Source organism: Apus apus, chromosome 2, assembly GCF_020740795.1.
Source record: "Apus apus isolate bApuApu2 chromosome 2, bApuApu2.pri.cur, whole genome shotgun sequence".
Taxonomy (NCBI): Eukaryota; Metazoa; Chordata; class Aves; order Apodiformes; family Apodidae; genus Apus; species Apus apus.
Window position 1 is genome coordinate 51,839,256 of NC_067283.1, and position 24,827 is coordinate 51,864,082.

At 39.4% G+C, this 24,827-nt stretch overlaps 1 protein-coding gene across 2 annotated transcripts in view; it reads right to left on the reverse strand.

Moving 5' to 3' along the window:
* The window catches only part of ITGA9 (integrin subunit alpha 9), a 226,490-nt gene that overhangs the window by 98,575 nt on the left and 103,088 nt on the right, over positions 1 to 24,827 (reverse strand). For both annotated transcript variants that reach the window (XM_051611862.1, XM_051611861.1), the window contains exon 16: positions 8,754 to 8,909. In XM_051611862.1, the coding sequence (XP_051467822.1) occupies positions 8,754 to 8,909 (156 nt within the window). The remainder of the gene's footprint in view (positions 1 to 8,753; positions 8,910 to 24,827) is intronic.

A 24,827-nucleotide genomic window follows, 5' to 3' on the forward strand; every position in this document is an offset into this window, starting at 1 on the left:
CTGCCCACAGAAAATACTGAAAATCATCCAATAAACAAAGAAAAAAAAATATTTCAAGACATTCAACCTCCTGAAATTCAGGCAAGCACATGGAAATTTCAGGTTATAGCAAAAATGTGCAATCAAGACTTGGAGAGGCTGCCAGAACTGTGTTCCAGTATGAGTTGTACCCATCCCTTCACAGAAAACAGAAGTGACAGCTGAAGGACAGTGCTCAAAGAGAAGGGGTAAAAATCAGAGTCTGAAAAGAACCCTTGGAAATCTGTCATTTTATGGTCTGGATAAGAGAATAGTGGTTCACTCTGAATCAGGCCTTTAACTACTTCCTCACACATCAGCCTACAGAAGATTCAGGTAGCACCCCTTAAAAGGTGGCGGAGCTGGCCTTTAGTAACTGAGGATCCATTCCTTTAACTTCATAAACTGTACCATGTATTTCAGCAGGATAACTTCGATTATGCAAAATAATCTAGGTTAAGAAGACAGAATTCTAATCTCTGCACTGATTTCCTGTAAATTGTCACCATGCCCTATGCTTTGTGCCAGGATGACTTAGAAACTAGCTCATACTAGTAACACAAAAGCAATTCTATTTAATGGATGCAGTATAAGGAGGCTTGTTAGTCTAAAAATTCTTTACTTTTTAGATCTTGATGTCATATGGCTATTACCATGTTACCTTGTGAAGTGTGACTCCTGGGTCCTTATTTAGGGACCAGGGTATAGGATCTAATTTTCAAAAGTATTGAGCTGTAAGTAAATCTCACTACCTTTTCTTGGAATTATTTCCTGGTTTTTAGCTTTACAATTCAAACACTTGGATATTAATGTTCTGAAACATAGATATAGGACCCTGATTTTAGGCCTTTATTTATTTTATCTTTAAATTTTCAAGTTGTCTGCAAAATAAAGCCATTACCTACAGATCTACTTACCACAGAAAAATAAATAGTGACTGACTCTCCCTAGACATCCTGTGTTTCACTGTGCTACTCATGGAAACTGTCCATTCACACATCCTGCTGAGCTAAGTGCAAAATGGCTGATTTAAATTCCCACTAGAAAAGCAATTAGCATTGTGAAAAACTTTCCAAGATTTCATCAGATGTGCTGGGTAAAATGAGAACGCATGATTTCTACCATACCCCTAGTGAGTGGTGGAGCAAACAGGTGATGGAGGCAGGAATACCAGGGGAGCAACAAGTGTGCAATATAATCCTCCAGTGAAACCAAAGAGCTGTGCCGGTTCCGCATGGTGCAGGTGGCCATGGTGAGCTAGCAAGCTCCTGCAGCACCATGTAGACTTCATCAGAGCATGTCTTCATGCAAAGAAAACAGATGCCCATTTATAGTACATTAGCATAAGAAAACAGAAACTGGCCAGTAATAATTATTTTACTGCACTAGTAAAGGTGCAACCATGTAAGTCAAACTTCTCCAGCTGGGGAAGCCTACATGGGAATTAATCCACTTTATTGATTGGAAGACTCTGGGCCTACAGCTCATGACTAGCACATTTCCACTTGTCAATCCATCCAAGAAAAAAAGGCAATTTTTTCTCCCCTATTCCAGCTGCATCCTGCTTTCAGTAACTGTTAAAAACTCGGCTGGAGCACCAAGCTGAAAAGAAGAGAGACTCAAATGTAAGAGGAACAGGAACTCCCAAATGAAATTGGCTGTTTAGAGAAGATGAGGGATGAAACCTGTTAGCTATTGGAGGCAAGCATAAATTAATAAACATATGTATTAGTTACTCCTCACAGCAGTGAGTGGATTTAACAACACAACCTTTTGTCCTCATATTCTCCTGGGGTGAAGAAATACAATTGGTGGCAACAGAAATATGCCCCCTGCCTTTCAGAGCTTTATTAGATTTTTAGTCTGACTCACTTATTTTTCAGGCTGAGGCAATTTTTTCTTTTTTAAAATCATTAACAGTTCAGATCATCCAAACTGTGTTCTCATTTCACAGAACTTTAGAGCTTATAAATTCATAGAACAATATATGGGAAAGACCTGTTGGGTTAATTGCCCCACCTCCCCATACCATTAAAAGCACAGATTTCTGCAGCTCATTTCTCAATATATTTCCCTGTCTTGTCTTAAATGGTCTTCCATTTGTTTTGGATGGTTACACAATAATTCAATTGTATCATCTCAGGAGGGTCTTTAATGATATTCGAGAACATTTTCTACTCTAAACCTCCTTATTACTGCTACTGAAAGTGGAACTGTGTAAGATGAATCTTTTTCACTCAAGATGCTTTCATACTCAAACATTTTAACACAAGAGTCAAAACCTTGTTAGTCATCACACAATTATGTAATTAAAAATATAAAAGCGTAACAACAGCAACAAATGAAAAACAGATGTGGAGGCTGTTTTATCAGCTGGAAAAAAAAAAAAAGTCCTCAAATCATGAGTTATGCTATTTACGTCTACCTTTAGTTCATCTAGACCCCCAAGAATACGTGAAAGTCCTCTCCTACAATCCACCTGCCCTTCAGTGGCTTTATATTAATGCATGCTACTTTGAACTGACACAGATTTTGTGGCATGGAGGTACTCTGAACTGAATGAACTAACACTATTATAGCATCTACTCTCAAGATGTCAGGTATTTCAATTAAGCTCTACTGAGCCTTCGTATAACTGCTGAAAAGGCATGAACAGAGATAATTGAGCCTGGTTTCTTCAAGACTGTCAAATGCCTCTGTGGATTTTTAAGAATATTACATTAATATTGTAAGCAGGAACCCCCCCCTTTCTTACAATTAAGATTTTCCTTCCACAAAACAGGTTGAAAATTAAATGCATACTGCTAGAGTGAACTGCAGAAATTACCCAGTAGGATTTTAAGTTATGTTTCAGCTTGCAGATGCTTATGTGATCATGTCTCCTTTGTCTACCTATTGATTCGAAGAACCTGTAAATTAAATCAGATAATTCATATCCTACTACTTAAGACATGAACACCCTGTAGTCTGATCCTCCCCTAGCACATATGCAAAAATATTAAGGTCTGTATATCAGTATATGTGTCTGCTTGTGTGTATTTAAGGATATTTATACTGGCTATTGTTCTTTAGGAAGGCTATGAGATCTAAATTTGGGGGTTAAACTACGCCTTACACATTCTCAGTTATTTTGGTTATCCTCTACCAATATGAACAAGTTAGACAATTAATGGCTAAACCTGCTACTGCTTAAGAACAAGCATATAGACACACACATACCATCAGAGGCACTGATTTCCACTCATTCTTACTTCAGCAAGTTTGCTAATTACAAACACTTCAGAGGTACAATGCATCTGGATACCTGCTGTTCCTGTTAAGTTCTGAGTATCTTCCAGATATTTTTCCTTTTTACTGCCATTCAACAACAAGAAAAGAAACAGGCAAATGTAATAGCCTAATCCAGTACATGCTCAGGGTGGGTCCTTTCTGTATTTCCTGGCAGTAACAGCACCCCATCCCTGTTTGGCACAGACTGTGACTAAACTTGTCTAGAGCAAAAGACACTGAAGGGCTAGCAGAGGGAGGAGGGGAGGAAATCACTTTCAGCCATCCCACTCCAAAGAAAGGGGAAAAAATGGCAATTAAGCAGGAAGGGTGGCACACTGTGGATCTCTGCAAGAATAAATGCAGATGATAATCTGAAAGCTTGCCCTGCCCAAGGAGGAAAAAGTGTAGTGGCAAGACATTTCATCTGGAACACAGCAATTAGGCTGACTGCTGCAGTCTACCAAAGGCTTACTATGTGCCTGGGTATTAGTCAATTATCTTCTAACTTTCTACCTATCCAGCTACTGACACGTATACAAAGGCACTGAGGCTTCAGCTGTACCAATAAATTTAACTGCCTTGACCTCCAAAACAGGAGCACCCTGACTCCTGACCCCATGTCTAGGAATGGTTTGCAGTGGTTGGCAGAGGCTAAAACCATGTGAAGAGCCATCCCAGCAGCTTACTAGGATAAAGATGTTATTCCAATGCCTAGAAATGTCCCAGGCACAGCTCATTTTGCTGGCAGACACGACCTGACACAAGCAGGCACACAGGGATCTCTGCTCTGGAGAAGGCACCACTGACAAACCCGGACCACGCTGTGTTATGGACACTGCATTTCAGCCTGTTCAGGCATGTCATTGCTTTGTCCTCTGCATGAGACTGGGGGTGGATGTAGGCATGTTTTAAAATAGAGAATGGATTACTTGTGCAGCAAACTAAAAATCATTAAAGGTGTTCATAATTCAGCTCCATAAAATTCCTCTTATACTTTCTCATACCTTTCAACTAAGCTGATTTATATGCAAATACTTAACCAGCTTTTCAAACACAAGTGTTCCCAAAAAAAAATAGTCCTCTGCTTAAAAAGGTGAAGTTTATCCCAGAGACGTGCAGCCTCAGTCACACAGTGGTACAGCACTGTGTCCAAACTCTCACTGGAAGTCAGTGCCACAGCTGGGAACAGAGTGTCCTAAACATTTTCTGTCTCTTCTTATAACTCACAAGCAGCTTTATGGCAGACTGTTCCCAAAGTCCTGAAGAGATTGAGGCAATTAAATCTACAGAGAATATTTTCCTATAACAAAATGGTGTCTCCATCCACATAACAGCAGGTGATTTTACAGTATTTAGAACAGGCAGAATTCTAGCATACCACATTTTGAACTCTAAGATACATTACTGGATACTACTAGGAACAAATCCTCACTGTATTTGGCAGGAGATCTTTCTCCTACTTGGTTGACATGTATTTATACAGTGGGTATACAAAAATAAATGTTATAGTACAAACCACTCATGACAAACTAAGCCAAACTATGTTCTAAATACACATTACATTCCCTGAAGTAAGAAGACTTATTAGTTTTTTCCAGTGGATGGAGATAGCAACTTGATTTGGGAGGCAACAAAGAACCAAATGGAAAGTGATCCTCAGGGTGGGAAGTTTTAAAGTTCAGAATATGCATTCAAAAAATGGAATCTTTTTTTCCCCCCACCCAATCTTGACCCATCAGAGATTTTATGGTTGAGAAAAACTGTGCTGGCTAGCCACTTACAACTTGTAAAGCTGTAATCTTCTCCACACAACCAGGCTCCACCCAACAATTGTACAAGTTGTCAAGGCATCTATCAATAGTCAAGTACATGTAACTCTTAAGTATTTGCTTTTGCTACCACAAACAATTACACCAAACTATAGCAACCATAGTTTGTGGTAAGCATATACAAGAACCAAGAATATAATTAAGTCCATGAGAAATCAACTGTTACTGTATGCTAGGCCAAATAGTCCTCATTTAATTACACTATTACTTCATTTAAAGTATCAGAGCCATACTTTGTTGACAAAAAAAAAATGGCCAGTACATGAAGTCACACGATTGCATGCTTTTTCCTTAGGAAATTTCAGTTAAGATACTTTCCTTTAAATCAATCAGCCATTCAAAATATTTATCACATTTTGAGTGATTCAAGCACAGTTTGGTTAGGAATAGAAGCAGGGTTCTTCACTGTCCAGGACTGGTTTTGTTTTGGTCTTTTGTTTTTAAATACAAGCATTTTACACTGTCTTAGAGTAAAAGTTGCATTATTTTAAAATAAAGGTGACCAATAACCAGACTGGTCTCTCACATGCAATGTAATAATGGTTTAAAAGATTAATATTCAACGCAATTCTTTTCAGTGATTATGTCATTAGGGAGATGCGTCTTCTGGTCATGGGTTTCCGTGAACACTATTTCCAAGCTGACTCCTTAATGCATTAGAGCAAAGCATCACAAAGAACTTAATATGTTCAATATAATTTTCAGTTCTCATGTGAAGAGGCCACTTGATGGCTTTCCTGCCTCCTTGTTTGTGAGCCATAGGTCTGTACACGCTTGTTGGGAAGTCATGCACAAATGCAGGGAACATCTGGTTCATGGGAAACAAACTGAAATCCCAGTGAAAGTGATCACTTCAGCTTTAACATCACTTCAGTTTAAATAAAATCATATCTAGGTGACAATAAAGCCCATTTTTGCAAGACATGTGTCTCTTCAAGTATGTCTAGCAGACTTGCAGTAACATCCTGAAAGACTGATGTCTCACCCTTTCCTGCCCAGTCATGGCTCCCTCCCATTTCTTCAGCCATTCACTACTTTTAGCTTCTCTTTTTTTTATTGACAAAAAACCAAACAAACAAACAAAAAAACCCCACAACTATCTGGGCCTTTTAGCAAAGCATTATCCTCCTAACAATATCTTAATGGCATTTTGAAGCAATAGAAACAACATTTCTGATGTCAAAATGCCAATTCTTATTAGATCAACAGGATCTAGGACTTTTGAAAAACCACACACAACCAGCTATATTGAAAGACTTCACCACTAGCTCTAACACAACTCGTCCACCTGCCCTCACCCATGCTCTATCTTCTGAAAGCAGAGCCCACTAAATCTATCTTGAATTGGACTGCCAAATCATAAGGTCCCTCCAGGATCCTTAGACCTTTTGAAGATGTAACCCTTTATTATATGAACCTTAGTTCCTACTATCCCTTTTGGCCTTTAAAAACAATTTCTACTTGGGAGATGACAAAAAATCCTGGAAGAAAATGCTACGCCCTGATTTTCCCATGAAATCAGTCTTTGAGGACCCAGCCACCATGCCTTGAAGCTACTACATTAGGGCTTTGTCACCACGACTGCCACACTAACTCTGAAGTTCTGCCCACTTCCTTAGCTGAAAGCACACTTGCAGGCACACCCACTGTCAAAATCCTTTTCTTGCTAAGCTCAGTGAACATCTGGAAAGCAAATGGAAAGGAATTGTTAAACTAGCTCCCTCTCATCCAAATTACACAAGAAAACAAGTCAGGAAAATTCCCAACATATTTTTGTTTCTTCTCTATAATCTCAGCATTTAGGTATTTAATATTGATCTGAGACTGTGCCTGCAGGGCAAGATGTGACCTTTGGAGTTTAAACCCAGTGGTAAAGCATCCAAGCAGTTGTGTTCACGTAACACTTAGGTTTTCAGCACATTGCTCAGGTTCCAAAGTTCTCCACAAATTCCCATCACAGTATTCTCAACAACATTCAGATATGTAACAGGCACACAAGGCCTCTTCATAAAAATAAGAAATTCTGAGATGCATCTTTCATTCATACATTTACAAAAATAAAGCATACTTGAAGAAATACTAATTTGACTAAGTACGAGGATTATAGCCAAATATATTTCAAAAGACTTGGGTATATGACAAAGCAAATCTTTTTAACCATTTTAGTTACTATTTTGAGTAGTATTCGGGGACATGCAATTTCAGCACACAGACTAATGTGAAGCATCAGAAAGTAATGTTATAGATTATGCAAACATAGTTTAATAGGTATGAGCTTCCTGGGGTTAAAATCCAGATTTAACAGTTCACTGCTAAAAGCCTCAGACTCCAGACAGACTTTTCACAGGTTTGGTGGTTTGTTTTCTTTAAAACGTTTCCTATTAACAAGCAACACCAGCGTGTAATCATAACTCTGCAAGCATGCTTTGGAAAATAAACTTGCCCGGATGCAACCCTGAACAACTCAATCTAACCTTTAACTTGGCTCTGCTCTGAGCAAGGAACTGGATCTCCAAAGGTCCCTTCCAGCCTAAATTATCCTGCAGTTCTGACACACAGGAAGTTTTGCAAGCCACAGAAAAAGTCTGATTTTTCCGGTGGCACCTTGAGTATCACATTTGGATGATCTGGTGCTGGCAAAGTGGGAGGTTGAATTGTCCTCCAGGCTCCTTCCTTGGCAGATTGTGCTGCAACCTACAAGAACTACCCTCAAACTGGAGTCTTTCAAAAGGTCATCAACGGGGTCTCTCTCCTCTCCTGTTTCATGAACTCTAAAGGGATTTAATACCTTCACAAGCACTGTCTTGATCACTCCTGTCAAAACTTGACAAAGTTGGCTGGTATTTTCCAAAGATACTAGTGAGGTCAAGACAAACAAGAGGGGCCACAAAATCACACACATTTCACTTCCTTACGGAAGAAGGGAGAAGAAGGGAAAAAAAAAAAACAACATAATAAAAAAATCTCTAGTGTAAATTACAAGCGTTTCAAAATTAAGGGAATTCTCTTGCTCTCATCAACATCAAAGCCAAAAGGGTTTTCTGCACTGCAGAGAAGCAAAACACAATCCTGACAAGTACATGGCTGTACCTACACTTTACTTTTTCTCCGAAACAGCCTATTTTAGCATGGCATGTCCTGAAATAACAGCAGGAGTGTGTTTCCCTTGTCACATGAAAAGAAAAGAGGGCAGTGGGCCAGGACAATTTTTTTTTTTATTCTATCCACCATTCTGCCTTCACACAGAGGGGCAAATTCTGATATCCCCTGCTGGAGCCAGCCCTATCCCTTTGGCACTAACAAAGGCTCAATCTGGAAAGAAGGCCAGGGCCAAGCCTTTCATAAGAACCTCCTACAGAAATAAAAAATACAGAGGGAGCAAGACCTTTCTCATCCTTTCCCTTATTCAGTCCCATTCTTCCCAGCACAGACATGCTGAAATAAGAAAGTGACCTCACCTTGTGCTGCTCAACCTTGTCAGCACAAGTGTAACCCCATCCTGGAGAAGCGCTGATGTCAGCAACAGTAGGGATTGTACAAAAAGGCTGCTGTGTGCAAGCAACCCAGAGCCTGGCAATCCCCTGCTGTCAGTTCAGTCACCAGCCTTCTAGGCAAATAACACAGTTCAATTCTGACCTGATTTCTCTGTGCTATTTTCTGTCCTTTCTTCCAGCGGAGAATGGGCTTGAGAGCAGGTAGCTCCTTGTCTTCTTTTCCTCTCTGTATCACATGTTCCCCAAGGCTGTATGCAGCTTCAAATACAATTGGAGATATGACGTCTTTGACTCTTCTCTGTAAAAGAAAAGAAACAGACATTTTACCTATGCATACAGGCAAGCAGATTTTTACACACAAAAATTATATATACAGTTAAAGCAGATTCTTATATTCAACACTGCAGACAGGAAGCAGGGTTCTCTACTTCCTTTATTCTTCTCCATGCCAAAACAGGAACGAGCACATTATAACACAACAAGTCAGAAGATTTAAAAAAAAAAAGGGCAAGTAAAAAATTAGTTAATTCTTCTGAGACCTACTCTTGGTTCCACAGAAGCAGTGGCATATTTGGCACACCTACAAATCAAGGGTTTCTCAATAAAACTGAGACATTTTCTTAAAAATTAAAATTAATTAGGAAGTATTTCCATTAGTTTTGCACAATGTGGAAGCAAAGGGCAAATCATCTTCATCTCCATGGTTTCTAAATGCTACACGTCAACTGAGGTCTTGTCCAGTGTCCTCCATGTGTTAAAAGAAAACTCCATCTCGCCTTCCTGTTTTGAAGTATCAATTAAATGAATTGACTAGTAAAGAATCTGATGTGGTTATTAAACAAGATTAAAGACATGCAGGGGCAGGAAAAGACACCTTCCAGCACAACTCTGGAAGCAAAACTCTCAGCTCCCCCACCTTCTGCACAGTAACACTTTCAGTCTGCAAAGGAATAAAGTTTTTCATTTTCTTTATTTGCTATATTCTTGGCTTGATACCAGATGTATTAAAGGGTGCTACATTATTTATCTGATGTGACTTAAGTATTGCCTTTTCTTGTTGGTGGTGCCCAAGCCACAAAACTCATACCATTTGCCACAACATAAAATGCCTAAATCCAGTTTACTGTGCAAGGATAAAATGCTCTTTGTGTCTGTTCAGTCCTGACTTCCAAAATCCAACTAATCACAAAACAGAAGTTGCAAATGCTCTACCATGTCATAGGCAAACATCCTCTTAAATTTTAGCTATTTAAAAACAGAGTGAATTCAGCGCAGATAAAATTGAGGCAATAAATAAATCCTATAAGTAAGCACAATAAATCTTCAAATGAGCCAACTCTCAGCTTCATCTTGCATCAGTTTGTGGGCTTCTCTGAGCACAGCCTGCCAACCACAACAAATAATGGAGATGTGACGCAATTTTAATTGGATAAGTGGGAACTAACTGGCTTTCTGACCACCCTGTTTGATCTGTTTTGAGACAACCATCTGCTGTTTCCAATACCCCAACTGGCCACAGACCTCTGAGGTCAGACGAAGATTAGTGGCTAATCAAATTCCCAAATCATCGAAGTGACCAGATTGGATAACGTTTACCTTACTGCACTTTGAAGCTTCCATCCAGGCCTTGAATTCCCTCCTGTGTTACCAATGTCCACTAGTTCCCTGTGCCCAGCAGCAGCCCAGAGCACCAAGTTTCGACCAAAAACTGCTTGGAGCGGTTCATGCCTTCTCAGTAACAGACACTGATCAACAGTGGACATAGTGGCTATAGTGATGGCAGTTCCGTGACCTTTTCCCCATCCGTTCAAAAGGACCATCCACTCTCTGAAGCACTGCTAAATACCTCAGCAGAAGAGACACCAGTACCTTCAGCCCTTTGCACAGTGCCCCCCGCCCAGGGTAGGACTTGTACCGTACTGAGGTTACTGAATATCAATACTACAACTCACACAAGCTGCTGGCTTTGCTCTCAGAAAAAATCATGTGTATTAACTTAAGCAAGGATTGTATCAACACACAAGACAACTATGTATATGGAGAAACAAGACTATAAAAGAGCATGCCATGTAGCAACAGTCAAACACAATAAATCATGAGGCAAACTGCCACCTAATCCAACTGTATGCAACCAACTGTGTAAACATAGAACAATTAAAAATATAGGGAGTGGGTTAAATTAAAATCCACCTATAGTTTTTCTAGCTCTATTACTGCAATATGGCAAGACTATGTGCTTAATGACTTCTAAGTGTTTTAATATGATCTTGCAGGGTTCAGTCCAATGCCTTTTGAAGTCAAAAGACAAGTTTCCCATTGACTTCAATGAATGTTGGAGTGTGCCCACATTGTTTGCTGGTGTCTCTTTCTGCCTTATTTTAGTGGTGAAACTGTGACTTCCAGCAGCTAGATTAATTACATATGTGGATATTCCCTCACCACAGCCCTGGGGAAATAGATGTCACATACCCACTTGTCTTTAATTAAGGATGAAAGTATGAATGCTACCCAGTTATTAATTCTACCACATGTTCAGTCCCTTCTGCTCACAATCCTACAAACATGAAGGCAACAGTCTGTGGGATTTGTCCACAGTAAGACAGAGACAAGATAGCTCTGCCTCATAGGTACACCACAGCCTGTCTGGAATGTGAGCTTGTAAAGAGAATAATGTATATTCACCCAAACACAATCTGGAGAAGTACTATTTCATGTTGGAAATACACCCAGCTTTCTTTCTCTTTCAGTCTACCCAAACATAACACTCCCTGTGGCTGAATCATATACTGATGACAAGCACCAAGGATCACTTTTAAATATTCCTGATTTCTAAAAGGAAGTCAAAATATGCTGTAACAATCAGATTTGAGACTGACTGAAAAATCCTTCAAGGTCAAGGAAAGTGCGTGTGTTGCTTTTCAAGTCAGTTACATGGTACTAATGAAGTGGGTTTGCCAAGGGGAAATAATTTCCACAAGCAGCTTTTACATGTATTCACCATTATTCACCATGACGCTGCTAGGCTGACGAAGTGCTGAAAGTTACAGGCATTTCTGCAGCATGAAAAAGTATTCCTGGCAAATCATAGCACATGGACAGTAAGGCTTCATTAATGGAAAAAACATTTGGAGGACATCTAAACAAGTGTAATATCCAAGAAGTTCACATTATCAACAGAAACAACTGCGTAACAAGGGTTCACCGAGCAATAGCAAAAAATATTCAGACTGGATATCACTGAACTGCTGCAAGTTCTCCCTGTGCCTGAATTAGATTGGGGACCTGAAGCTGGGTTTCCCACAAGTCATCAGCTATCCTATGTACTTTTCTTTTCTTAGAAGCAGTTTCTCCGGGGTGGTGGGGTTTTTTCCTTCTTTCTCTTCTGGACTAGATTTAATTCTGGACATAACAAGTTTTTGCAGAACTCCGCACTCTCCAGTCCCAGTAAATTACTCGTCTGCTATGGAAACAGCCCTAGCCAGCTGTATCCCTTTGTTGGGATCTTTTATCTTTTCCTGTGAGGCATGTTGCATGACAACACTCTGAGTTGGAAGAAAAAAGGAAAAAAAAAAAAAAAGGAAAGGTATTTTGGTATGAACAACTAGGGTCTTATGAAGGGTATTACAGGATGATCCCTCACTAGCACTTAGAAAAGACAAAGAACTCCAAGTCCAAAAAGACCACAAGTTTAAGAGGATCTAAGAAAGCAATAAGGCACTTTTAGATGTTTCAAAAGACACCATGTTCCTGAAAGCTCACCCTAACAAAAAGCAGGCTTGCCATCTCTCCCAGAACAATCACCTCAAGGAAACACATTTCTTACATGCTGTGGGAGAAGCTGGGCATGGCCACATATTTCTTTCTTTTTGTTTTCTGGCTTAGCAAGGGAGGAGAAAGCAAGCAAGCAAAGTGTCTTTCAGATTTATGATTGCATTTCTGAAATTGCAAATCTGAAAAGTGATCACAGAACAATGATCAAATGTCATAGCTGTGAATCGGAACGTCATCTGCAATTCCCTCTCAAAGATGGACTGTGATGAGTGTAAGAAATAATTTTCTGCACTTTTCGTAGGCACAGCCTAAGGCACATTGTGACAACACAAACACAGGCACAGATTCCAGCATCCTGAAAACATACTGCCTTTGTGGGCAGCCACTGCCTTCTCCAATCTCAACTTTGGGCTACCAAGAGCCCACACACATCAGGAACTTGAGCAAATTTGGATGGAACAAGACAGGGATTTAGTCAAGGGATAGGATTTACTCTGCTCATGGTGTGCATTGTTGCCAGAGAGGACTGATTATAATTTCAGTTTCCTTTCAGCTGAGTACCACAGTACTGTCAGGGGACTGTACATGAGCCCAGCAAATCATGACATCTAATCCTTTTCTTCTACAAGGTGAAAATCTCCAGCAGGGGCTCCAGAGTGCCAAATTCCATTTTTAATTATGGCCAATGGACTGAGAAATAAATTGAGATGTAAATAATTCCCACAATCTACATGAAGACTACTGCAGAAGTAAAGGATGAAACATGGTCCTTTGAAGCAATGAATATTAAGTCATTTTCAACAGCACTGAGAGAAGAAATACACATAATTGTCAGGGTGGCTTCTGTGGTTGCCCCTTGGCTTTTGTCCTTGTTCCTATCTTTATGGAGTTTCTCTCTTCTTTCTCTGCAGGGAAGTTCCCTGATATGTGAGGCCTTTTTTTTTTTTTTTTCTCCCTCTGATTTGATTCTAAGGACATCAATATATGCATAGATTCCAGAGCTTTTACTGAATTCAGTACAGCTTCCAGCACTTCTGAGAATCTAGCTCTGTTTAGTTTGATGACTAAGAATGCATTCAAGAACCTGGTTTTTAAAACACTCAACTTGAAACTTTTAGTCTAAACATATTTATTTCAAGATTTAAACAAGCACTAATAATAGACTATAGGAATTTTTACAGCCTTAAACCACACAAAATAAATTTGACAATCCGGATTTAATACATAACATATTAATGCTGTAAAATGTATAAAGTCATTGTGTTAATGCTAACCCAGCATAACACTTCAATCAGCTCACAGGTCACCAGCACATAAGTCCTCAGCTCAGTGCCAAGAGATAAATAGTTCCTTGTTCAGTAATATTAAAAAAGACTCAAATGTCCACCAGCCTTCAGAGCCAAATGCTACTACTTCCACAATTTATCAAATAAAATATTGGCTGCAGGTCTTAATAAACATACATTATGGCTTATGAATCAATAAGATGACAGCACTTGACTTCCATTCTCACTCTGTGTGAACTGTGAGTCATTCAGGATGCAAGACTTAAGTGCCACACAATTCAATGAAAATATCAATTAGACAGATTGGCTTTAAACTGGAAGACACATATCCATTCGTTTCAGATGAATGAATGTCTACATACCATTCTTGTACCTGAAAATGAGTAAGGAGCAACTTAACTTCGTTGTCCTGTTCCCTGCAACACTTACTGAGTCTAAGTTTAGATTTCTTGATGTCAATTCCCAGTGAAAACTAATACTTTTAACCTTCTGCTAAGGTTCTTGTGCAAAAGAATAACCACCTCTGTCTTCACAAAAGTCTTTCTCTGTCCTGAGTTCACTTTGATGAAGATATTTAGGGCTTGTAATAATTTATTTCTGCTTGGCACAATTTTAGCATTGGTATCTCCCCCCTGTGAAGGCAGACAAAACATGGTTATCTTGAAACTGTCCAGAAAAGAACAAGTTTCCATTTCCATCCTGCACAAAAACTGTGTTTGTTTGTTTGTTTTTTTAAACATACATTTATTTTAAGACATTGCTGTAGTTAAAGGGGGAAAAAATCACAACTGCAAACCCTTTTCCAGAGCAGAGGCTGAAATAGAAGTTGACGTAGTTGGTAAAAGCTCATTTACAACATTATTGGTGATTTTTTTTTTCAAATTAATAGCATATGAAGGCAATCAAAGGCCTAATGTTTCAATGATACATGCTTCTGTTTTCTTTTAAGATCTTGTGACAGCTGCTATTCAACAACTAGGAATATAGTCTTTGTTATTAAACTTCAAACATTACAAGGCTTCTGAAGAATCCTGAAGTTTAGAACAGGGGAAAAAAAGAGCAAAAAATGTGCAGGGTGTCACACCCTTGTATGTTATTTAGGGTTAGCATTTGAAAGAATGGGAGTGCTTTCTTTGTCTTCTTAAATGCCTTGCTCCAACACTCAATTTTTCCATCAGGTCAGCAACCTCTCTTTGCAATTACTGATAACAGGAAAGATGCTGTGGGAGAGGAAAACTCAAATCCTGGAGTAATCTGGTGCTAAATAAACACCAGGCGCCCAGGAGCCTGCATGAGTTGAGAAGACACCCTGAGACAGCAAGGGAAGAGCTGTGAGGCCGAAGCCCAGCTGGATACAGCCACACTGGGTTTAAGTAGGTGTTCACCATCCCCATCCATCTGGCTTCCTGCTATCAGCTGGGGAGTGATAAAGGTATTACTGATGCCAGCATGGGAGAGATGGCAATTGATAGTGTAAATATTCCATGCCAAAGGTTACAAAGGTTTAGCAAGAATATATTACTGACAATCCTTTGGTAGTAAACAGTGAGAAGTCACCCCATGCCACCCAGAGGTACTACTATGTATTAGTGAGCTCAGACTTTGATTTTCCAGCTCTGTACTAATGCATTGTGAAAATTTAGTTTCACATTCTATCTGTACAGTTGGACATTGGGCCTTTTATTGGACCTAATGTCTTCAGTTATGTTTTTATCACTCATTCCCTTTCTCTCCTTCATAGTTCACTTTCAGTCTCTCAATGGGGTGTTTGAGATGAAAAATAAAGAAAATTCCTCAACTGTTTAAAATCATGTTATTCCCCTCTGAAGAAAACACCACTGAGATGCCCAGCTTTTTGCTGGTCCCAGGCTGGACACATGTCCATAACATTCACTGGCTTCCTGCAAGACTGACAGAATGGAAACACAAACAATTAGAAAGTCTAAGAGCTGATGGGTATTTGTGAAATAAATACTTGAACTTAGGTGAGCAAAGAGAACCCAAAAAGGAGGAATAGAGGTAACTATTCAAACATACATTTATTTTACTCTCTTTCTGAAAATACTGTATGTTTCAGCAGGGAATTATACGCAGAATTTACTGAATAATTAAATCCAGACTCTTCTGGCACACATATAACCCTACCATATACTTGTCTTTTCCAGTGAGGTTAACCCATTTCATATTCTGGTGATACAAGATTTTATCAAAACCACACTTTACAGAGATTTTCTTTAATAATATATTAAAATTTGGTCCAGAATATGAGTTAATTCAACTACCTGTTTCCCTTTATACAGCATTTCCCCCCAACCCTAATGCATAAGCCACAGAGGCCTCTGAGTATGAAGCTGCTAGAGAAGGAGTTCAAGATCCTCGGCTCCTGGGTCATAATTTACAGTAACAGGTCTGCTAAAAGTTTGACACATCCACAGACCTGGGGGAGTGGTGTTTGGCCAAAACCTCATGGTTAGCTTTAGCATTCATATACTGTATTTGCTTGCTCACTCTCTCCCTTCCTGTATATATCTAGCAAGGGATAGAAACAGCTGTGTGTATGTGTCATCCAACAAAACTTTCAGTGCATAATCTCACACACAAGCTGTCCTCAGAGCCAAAGGCTGGGGTCAAGAACTGACCCTCCCAGCACTGACCTTCCCAGCCCCTTCCCAAAACCACAGCCCACAGGGATGGTCAGGAGCTCTTCTTGCTGGTCCTGTACTCCTTTTGCTGTGTGTGGTAGCCCAGCCTGGAGGCCCAATGCAGCCCTGCAGCTGAAGGCTGCTGGTCAGGGGATCCTCCAAGGAACTGTGCCCCTCAGTCTTTGCCTGAGCTCAGCCTGCTTCTATGCAGCCTCAAGCAAACCCTGAGCTGCTGTATAAGAGTGAGCAGCCATCTCCCCCACATTCCCTTGCTCTCCAGATGGATTTTCTTCCTCCGTTAAAAAAAAAAAAAGAAAAAAAAAAAAAGAAAAAAAAAAAAAGAAAAAAAAAAGAGCAGAAGCACCAGAAACACCTTTCCAACTGCATCCCAAGAGGCAATGGCAAAGTAATCAAAAGGCTCTTCCCAAAAGACCTTGGAGGATATGGGAGCCACAGGGAAAGCTAGGATATAGGACACACTCCTCTCCTAGGGTTTCCCACTGACCATCCCACAAAGTGGCTGACTCTAAAGGCCTGTTCCTGTCACTTCTCAGGAGGAGACAATTCAGACAATGAGTCTCAATTCACACAGTTTTATGTGAGTTGAGACAGGATCCACACCCCTTTTTGGATCTGGATCCTAGGGCACATTTCATCTCAAACTGTCATAATGTATGTCTACCTCATATAATTATTAGCAGTAGGTCAAACATGTATCAGCTGAATGAGATTACTCTGCTGGATTTTGGAGATTTGCAGTGGATTTGTTTGAGAAAAGCATTGCTCTGTACCATCTGGTAGATGTCCCCTCAGTTCTAACCCTGGTCTCTCAAATGGTTGAGGTGGCTGAATGGTTTAAATAGAAGAATCACAGTAGAAGACAGAAAAGCTGGATGGCTATGAAACATCACAATAGCAGTGGAAAAAATAATTTTATGAATAATTAATTTTAAGGTGAAAAGCTGAAGGCCTGACAATAAACTGCTATGATTATTTCAATGCCATTGTGACAAAAAACATTCCAACAATACAGCTTTATAAGAAACACGTGCATGGAACAAATAAATGTTCTACTTTGCCCCAGTATCCTACAAAAACAGCTAAAGGAAAAGAAAAAATAGTAGCCTTGTATCAGGATTGAAAGTAAGTAGAATCACCCTCAGCAGAAGAGGACAGATAGAGATGAAAGAAGATTATCATTGACATTTTTACTGACAGTATTTTAATTCAGTTCAGTACAGCTGATAGAAATGGTCCTTGTAAGTCTGGCAAAGAAAGCAACATGGTACTCAGCCTGCCTGAACACAGAGAGAAAGGCTGAGTGGGTGAGAAGAATGGTGTTCATATACTTCCATTGACATATGATGGAGATGAGAACAATTTCCTTAAGAAATCTGGAGGTATTTACACACAAAAATACAAATCCTCCTTTCAGTCACAGAAGAATAGATAGCTCCACAATGGGGAACTGGGAGGAGTGTTGCAATAATGTGACCCAAGTCTATTCTTCCATTATTATACAGAGTTTTTATTAGTCTAATCCTCTTGAGAGCAGGATTGAAAAATCAATACTCGTAAAAGGGAAAAGAATTATGATTCTCTACTTTTCCACATGAATTTAAAAATGTGAACAGTGCTCCTCTGTGACATCTACTTGTATGTTTAATATCAATTCATGTTTCACAAGCTAGGTACACCTGCTAGAAACCAGTACCCATACTTTTAGCTCTTTAATCCCCTAAGCAATGGCTTCTCTATGCACATGAGCTGCAATATCTGAAGAGGGTGAGGGAAACACATTGTTCTGGGAACAATGAAATCTCTAAGGATGAAAAATTCCCATTCACTATTCCGAAGAAACCTAAAGTAACCCAATTAATTAATAATTATTAGGAATTAATATTCTTAACCAAGTAATGTTGAGGAAAAGAATTGAAGGAAACACAACATCCATTACATCGCACATTGCATAACAGATGATTCCAAGGATAGTTCATTAGCCTCTAGATCTCCCATCCTGCATATACTATATATCAGTACACTGAAGACATCTCAGTTACACCCTTGCTTCCATGTCACCTCTCTCCCCACCACTCTCCTCCTCTTCTCCCATTCTCCTCCAATCATCCAGACAGCACTTTGCTAACACCTTCCTCTCTTCAAGCTCCCTGCCTCTGCTCACAACCAAAGAAAGACCAAAAGGAAGAAGGGAAAGGAACTGGGACATATCTCAGCAGCCTCACAGTAATTTTTGCCCATTAACATCTAAATTGACTACTGAATGTAAAGCTCCCCGCTCATTTCAGCAAGGTTTTCTCCCCTTGTTTCATAGATCACTCAGGAAGAGGCAGAGCTCAGCAACCACATCAGCGTATACGACTGCGCAGGTCTCAGAGGTGGCTGGGCTGTGGGATATTTTAGGGTGACAAAGGGCAATTGTTTAAACCCACAGACGGGAGCAGGATGAACGAGTGTTTCTCAGGGGAACTAAGGAAAAAGGAAACTTTCCCTTCGAGTTCCGCTGGCTTTAAAAATAAACAAGGCAAATGTTTCCACAAATAAGTGCAAACCATGCAGTTCCCCAGATCAAAGCTTAGAGCTCTACTCTGAAGCTGGAGGTGCATTCATGGGGAGAGGAAAAAAAAAAAAAAAGGTAATTTTCAACAGCAACACTGCATTTACTGTAAGGTTTTAACCGAATATGATTAAGTGCAGGTATTGCCTCTTTACACATCTACAGCCTGCATTTGATTTTTTTTTTAATTATTATTTTATACATTACCTACCCAGACAAGAGTGCTCATCCTAACAGCAGCACTTCCTCAAAGCCCCACCTCTCACTTCCACAGCATGTTAACAGTTTGGGGCAACAGAAATCTGTGACCTGTGCAGAAGAATGTTCTAGGTGACATGCAGGGACTCTAAATAGATAACTGGAAGGTCTTTATCAGCCAACGAAAACCACTTTCAATTCCAAAGATAGCAATGCTGTCTGACTTACCATCCACTTCATCTGTGAACTGTTCACAGAATACCTGAAAGTGTGTGCAGGTAACAATGGCCTGCACCCAAGGAGCAGAAATAGCTTTTGCTATATTTCAACAACATTCAAGATGTTGGAAGCTCAGTGGTTTCATCTGCTAATTCTACTTTTGCATTGTAAAAAGTAACTTCACATTAATCTCAACAAGATATGACAGCGTAGTGAGCACTCTGTAATATTACCAGGTAGCTCACCTCTTTTGCAATTTCTTTTTTGGGTGTTCCAAATATACTCACTATTTTCCTCCCTATCATCATTATCTGCATGGTACCCTGAGCACACTGTACACTTTTGGGAATGGGTTATGATACAAAATTATCTCCTCTGCAAAGGATAATCCATTAAAAGCCAATATTGTGGGAAAAAAAGCATCTTTCCAGGCCTTGGGCATCAGACAACTGGAACCAGTGGGAGCCAATAACACTTCTGACACTGACCATGGCAGACCTCTGCCACAAGGAAGCTGTTAACATCACCAGCCAAACAAGTACTGCTTCTACCCTTGTTTCCACCGCCAAAGGAAACATGAGCTCTTCACTGCCCTCCATTTTGGGAGTATGCAGCACAGCATCACTGCCCTTGGGTAACTTTGCTTTCAAAGCTGTGAACTAAGCAGCACCAGGCATGGGAGCAGCTTTGTTACAGCTCACAGCACCAACAGCAATAAATGTGCTCACCTTAGCTATGGAACTAGGTCAAAGCAGAGGTTGTTTCATATTAAGGGGTGAAGCCTTACTTTAATTTTCTTTCTACATAAACTTTTGGAACGTATTTTTCCAGGGTCTGTTCATTTCCAAATTGGCTGGGATGCAGCGCTGAAGTAAGAGCAGATCACAGCACAGTAACTGCGTCGGAGGAAAGACATCAGACAGTGCAAGGAGCAACTGTGGAGGTCAGGGAGTACTTGGAGAGAGCGGCTAGTGCATCAGAAGTGTGGCACTCATAGCTTGGGAAACAGTGAAAGAGAGGAAGAAAAGGAGACAAAAAGACACAGCCCAGGATGACAAAGCTCTGACCCTGCAAGCAGCACATACCAAATTCTGAAAATCACCACCAGCCGCCCCTAAATGCTTAGTGATAGCTAAAGAAAACAGAAGACAAATAGCTGTGTAGGAAGCTTCAGTGGTCAGATTCAAGACACAAAGACGTTTCACAGAGCAGTCACAGGTCAGAATTCTGTACTGGATTCCCAGCCCAGCCTGCTCAAGCTCCAACTAACATTGCATGGCTTTGCCTTTGGACACTTGCCAGCAGCATGTTATATCACAGTACTATGCTGCAAACATATTAAATACATATCCACTGGCACAGGCAAGTTGTAGTATTTTTACCTTTATCTTAATTTCTGTATTACTTGTTCAGAAACTGTATCTTCAATCACAGATATAAACCACATCCTGCTCTTTTTAATCCCACTGGCTGTGGGATTTTGTCCTACCTCTCTGCTTTGGTACTGGTTTAAAAATCCAGTACAGACAAACTGATACTGCTTTGTTATAATTTGCTCCTATTTTATCAGCAGGAAACCTTTAGAAACAAACACTGGGATACTAATGATGCCCCTTGAAATTGTCCTTTTTGTAAAAATAAATGATCCTACAAGGCAATAATAGACTGTATCATTTTGTCTGCCTACTTGTATATCCCAGACATGACATTTCATTTGTTAACCTTCCATTATATGAAATCATTTGTTTAGTTACAGCATATTTTCCAGAAATGCATATAGTTAGGTCCTACAGCAATCCCTCTTGAATTTAAGAAGTCCTGGGTCTGGCTTCTTTAAATGCATGAGGCATCACCTTTCAGTCACAGGTTTTCATCATGCCTTTCTCTGCCAGATTACAAATATCTTAGGTGCCTCTTGGCCTTCATTAAAATAAACTCTGTGATTAGTTCATATTTCTAAATGATGCCTTTCCTTGGACACCTGAACAGGTTTCATAGCTGTTCACAACATCATCTAAACAGAAAGCATCTCAAGTCTTTTCATAAAGTTAGTGAATACAACTCTAGCTCTGGCCAGTGCAGCAATCTATACAGAAGAACAACAACTCCAAGGTACCATTCTCTCTGTTTGTATACCTAAAGAACTCATAACCCCTTTTTGCCAATCATCATGCTGGGAAGTCATGATAAATTGTTGGTGTGCTATGACCTTGAAATTCTTCTCAAGGCCCTCACTTTCCAGGAGACAAGCCCCTTCCTGCTTTCTATGTGGGACTTGCATTCTTTATTCCTGGATGCATGATCTCATACTTCGCTGGATTAAAATAAACTTTGCTCGAGTGGCTCAGCTTTGTAGCTGATCCAAAGCACTTTACAAAAAAATCCCTATCCTCCCCTTTAGCCAAGTATTTTTGTGTTACCTGCAAAATGTATCAGTAATTTTGTATTTATTTTCAGATCTTTAATGACTGTATTAGTTTTAATTCTATTAATTTCTATTGATCCCTGAAGAGTGTCAGCAGAAGCAACCCTAACGAATAATCCTACATTGACATCTCCTTTTTAGCTCACTCTGTTGTCCAGGTATCAACTTTTATATATAACCAGATTTTGTACAATCCTTTTTTTTTTAAAAACACAGTGCCTAAAACTCTAAGTAAAATTGCAAGCCCCTAAACCTCTGTTACATCTTCACAGCTACCTTCACTGAGCAAACTCATTATTTCATTACTCAGGGTGTTGTGCTTGTTTGATTGGGTGTTTTTTTGTTTTGGTTTGTTTTTTTAAAACTGTATTTGTTCCTTTAATTTCTTGAGCAATCACAGGACATATTTGTACTTCCATTATATTGCTTGTACAATGATGTAAATCCATAGCCCTCCAGACCAGCTTTCCTACCCTTTTTTGGTATATTGACACTTTAAAACCCTTAACGCTTGCTAGAATTTCCCTTGCGTTGCAAGAACTAGGAAAAGTTCACAATTTGGAGCCAAAGAGCTCTTCATCTGGACTTTGGCACTGCTAAGTTTCCAAACCATTTTAACGTGTTTCTTTCTGGTAAACAGTATTTCACATTGTCCATGTTTACAAATGCATTAAAAGCACAGGATGAACTTTATTAATTATGAGTGCATTTTCCTCCTCCTTTACAAAATATGTATTTAATGAAGCACTTTTGCCTTTCTGTATGAACAGCTTTATTACCACCATCAAATGAGGGGCCAATATTATTGCTAGGATTTTTTTTCATTAATGCATCACAACTTTATTCTGAAAAGGCTATAATCACAGACACAAATTCAGGGGGGACAAAGTACAGCTGCTGTTCCACAAGTACTCTTGGCCCCCTTATGGATGCCATGGAGTAGCCAGGCAACGTGTCAATGTGTCAGAAATGTTTTACCATCATAGAACAGCATAGGGACATAAGTTGAGAAACCTCTCTAAAAATGCACTTCACCTCTTCCTTTACAGAGAAAAGATAAATATGTGTCTCCAAAAAATTACTCTCAGCTTCCTCAGCATCCAGACTGATTTCAAGTGTGACAGTTTGAAATCTCTGTAACACTCACAAATGAAAACAAATGAAAACACCCACAAATAACAGCATTAAAGCAAAATTATACCCTAGACTTACTGGTATAGTGTGGCTCAATAGACACAAAGGTTTTTACTAAGAATGGAAAAATGTCCTGAAAAGCTTCATGCAAAAGTAGGTGTTTTAATCTAGAAGGCAGAAAATATTTATGGCCAAGCACAGGTGATCTGATTGCTTTAAAAATATACCTCAGTCAGGCAAGAAAGAATAAAATGAGACATCACAAGTGACAGTATGAAAAGAAAAGGCTTACTTAGCTCTGTTTTGTTAAAAAATACAGAACAATTTTTAGGTTTTCTTTTTAGTTTAAGTGGGTGGAATTCTCTTTCCACAGAGACCTGTTTTTACCACTACTCATCAGTAAAGAAGAGGCTTCTCTGAGCATATGACATTTAAAAAGGAAACAAAAAGGGAAAAATAAAGATTATGTTACGGTAGTAGGTATCCACCTCCAGCAAGTTTTTCCAAGGCCTCTAAGAGGAAAACCCTTTCCATTATGTAGAAATAGCCTCAATTGACTTTTCCACTCCTTTAACTGCCGGTCTACAGCACATATAATCTCAAAGGTCTACCTTCAGAGCTGACCAAATTAACAACCACATCTTTTCCTTGGAAAGGGCATATAAAAAATAAACAAAAACCCTAAACCAACATAAAAATATATGACAAATCCTCCAGTGGATAATAAAGTAATAAGCATTCACTGCCAGCAAGTCCCAAGCCGCTTGTAGATGGATGAAGCCTTTTACTAAAACTTCAAATCCTTGGGCAAAACAGACACACATAGTGCTGTTAAACCTTAATGCCTTAGCAAATAACAAGTGAGATCTTTGTGGAATTCTCTGTATACTACAAAAACCACAATAACGTTATCTGCTTTGCAAAGATGAGTTTACATAAAGACAGAAGGTTTGACAGTTTACTTTCTTGTCTAATGTAAATAGAATTTAAAATGAAAATTCTCTATCAAGGAGAGGCCACAGCTACCTGGTAATCTCCTTCTTGGAAACCCAAAGATGGGAAAGTTTTCCTTTTCAAACAATGTCTGGTTACTGAATGCAGAGAGTCTAGAAATCATTTTTACTGGAAAACATCAAAGAAGTGAAAACCTGCACACCTAATTGAGGTGAAGTGCAGGTGAATACCACTGTCCCACTGCAGCTGTGCAGTCCTGAAACACACTTGTGACATGCCACAAGAGAAAACTCACACTTTGAAAGTAGCATTTTACATATCCTTCAATCACTTTCACTTTTATCACTTATTTTAAAGCACTTGGTCAAAGAAACATTTTTCTATTTTCCAAACTGATGGGTAGAAATTTACTAAACTCCTCAAATAATGACTTGTGCAATCAAGAGTTGGCACATTAATGTCTCATATGACAACCTCCAAAGCAGTACTGTCACTCTCAAACACTAAGCCAAAGCACTAGTTAAAATCCATTTTCCCTGAAAATCACTGCCTAAATGGCACATACCCATTTGCATTCTGTTTGGACCTCTGGGTACATGAGTGTGAAGCTTGACACATAAATTGTTTCCCTTCCAACTGACCATGCATACAGTGATTATTTTGTTCTTACATAAATGCAGATGCAGTTCACATCCATAGTTTTTAGAAATCTGCACTTTGTATGATCATTTCTCCACAATACAAAATCCTGGGTAGTACCCTGAGCTCCCACCCAGCCTTGAGCCAACAGAATAAGCTACAAGAGCTGCAACAGTTCAAAACGGGCCCCGTTTTTTCTTTCCATTTAGTAGAACTGTAACATATTCTGCTTCTCTTCACTGTGTTTTGCACTGTACTGTAATGCACTAACCATTTATTACAAAAGCATGACACCTGAAAGTTTCTGGAAGACCTCTACTTCATTATCAATTATGTTCAAACTTCAAGCTTAGCCCCATTAGGCTGGTTTTAA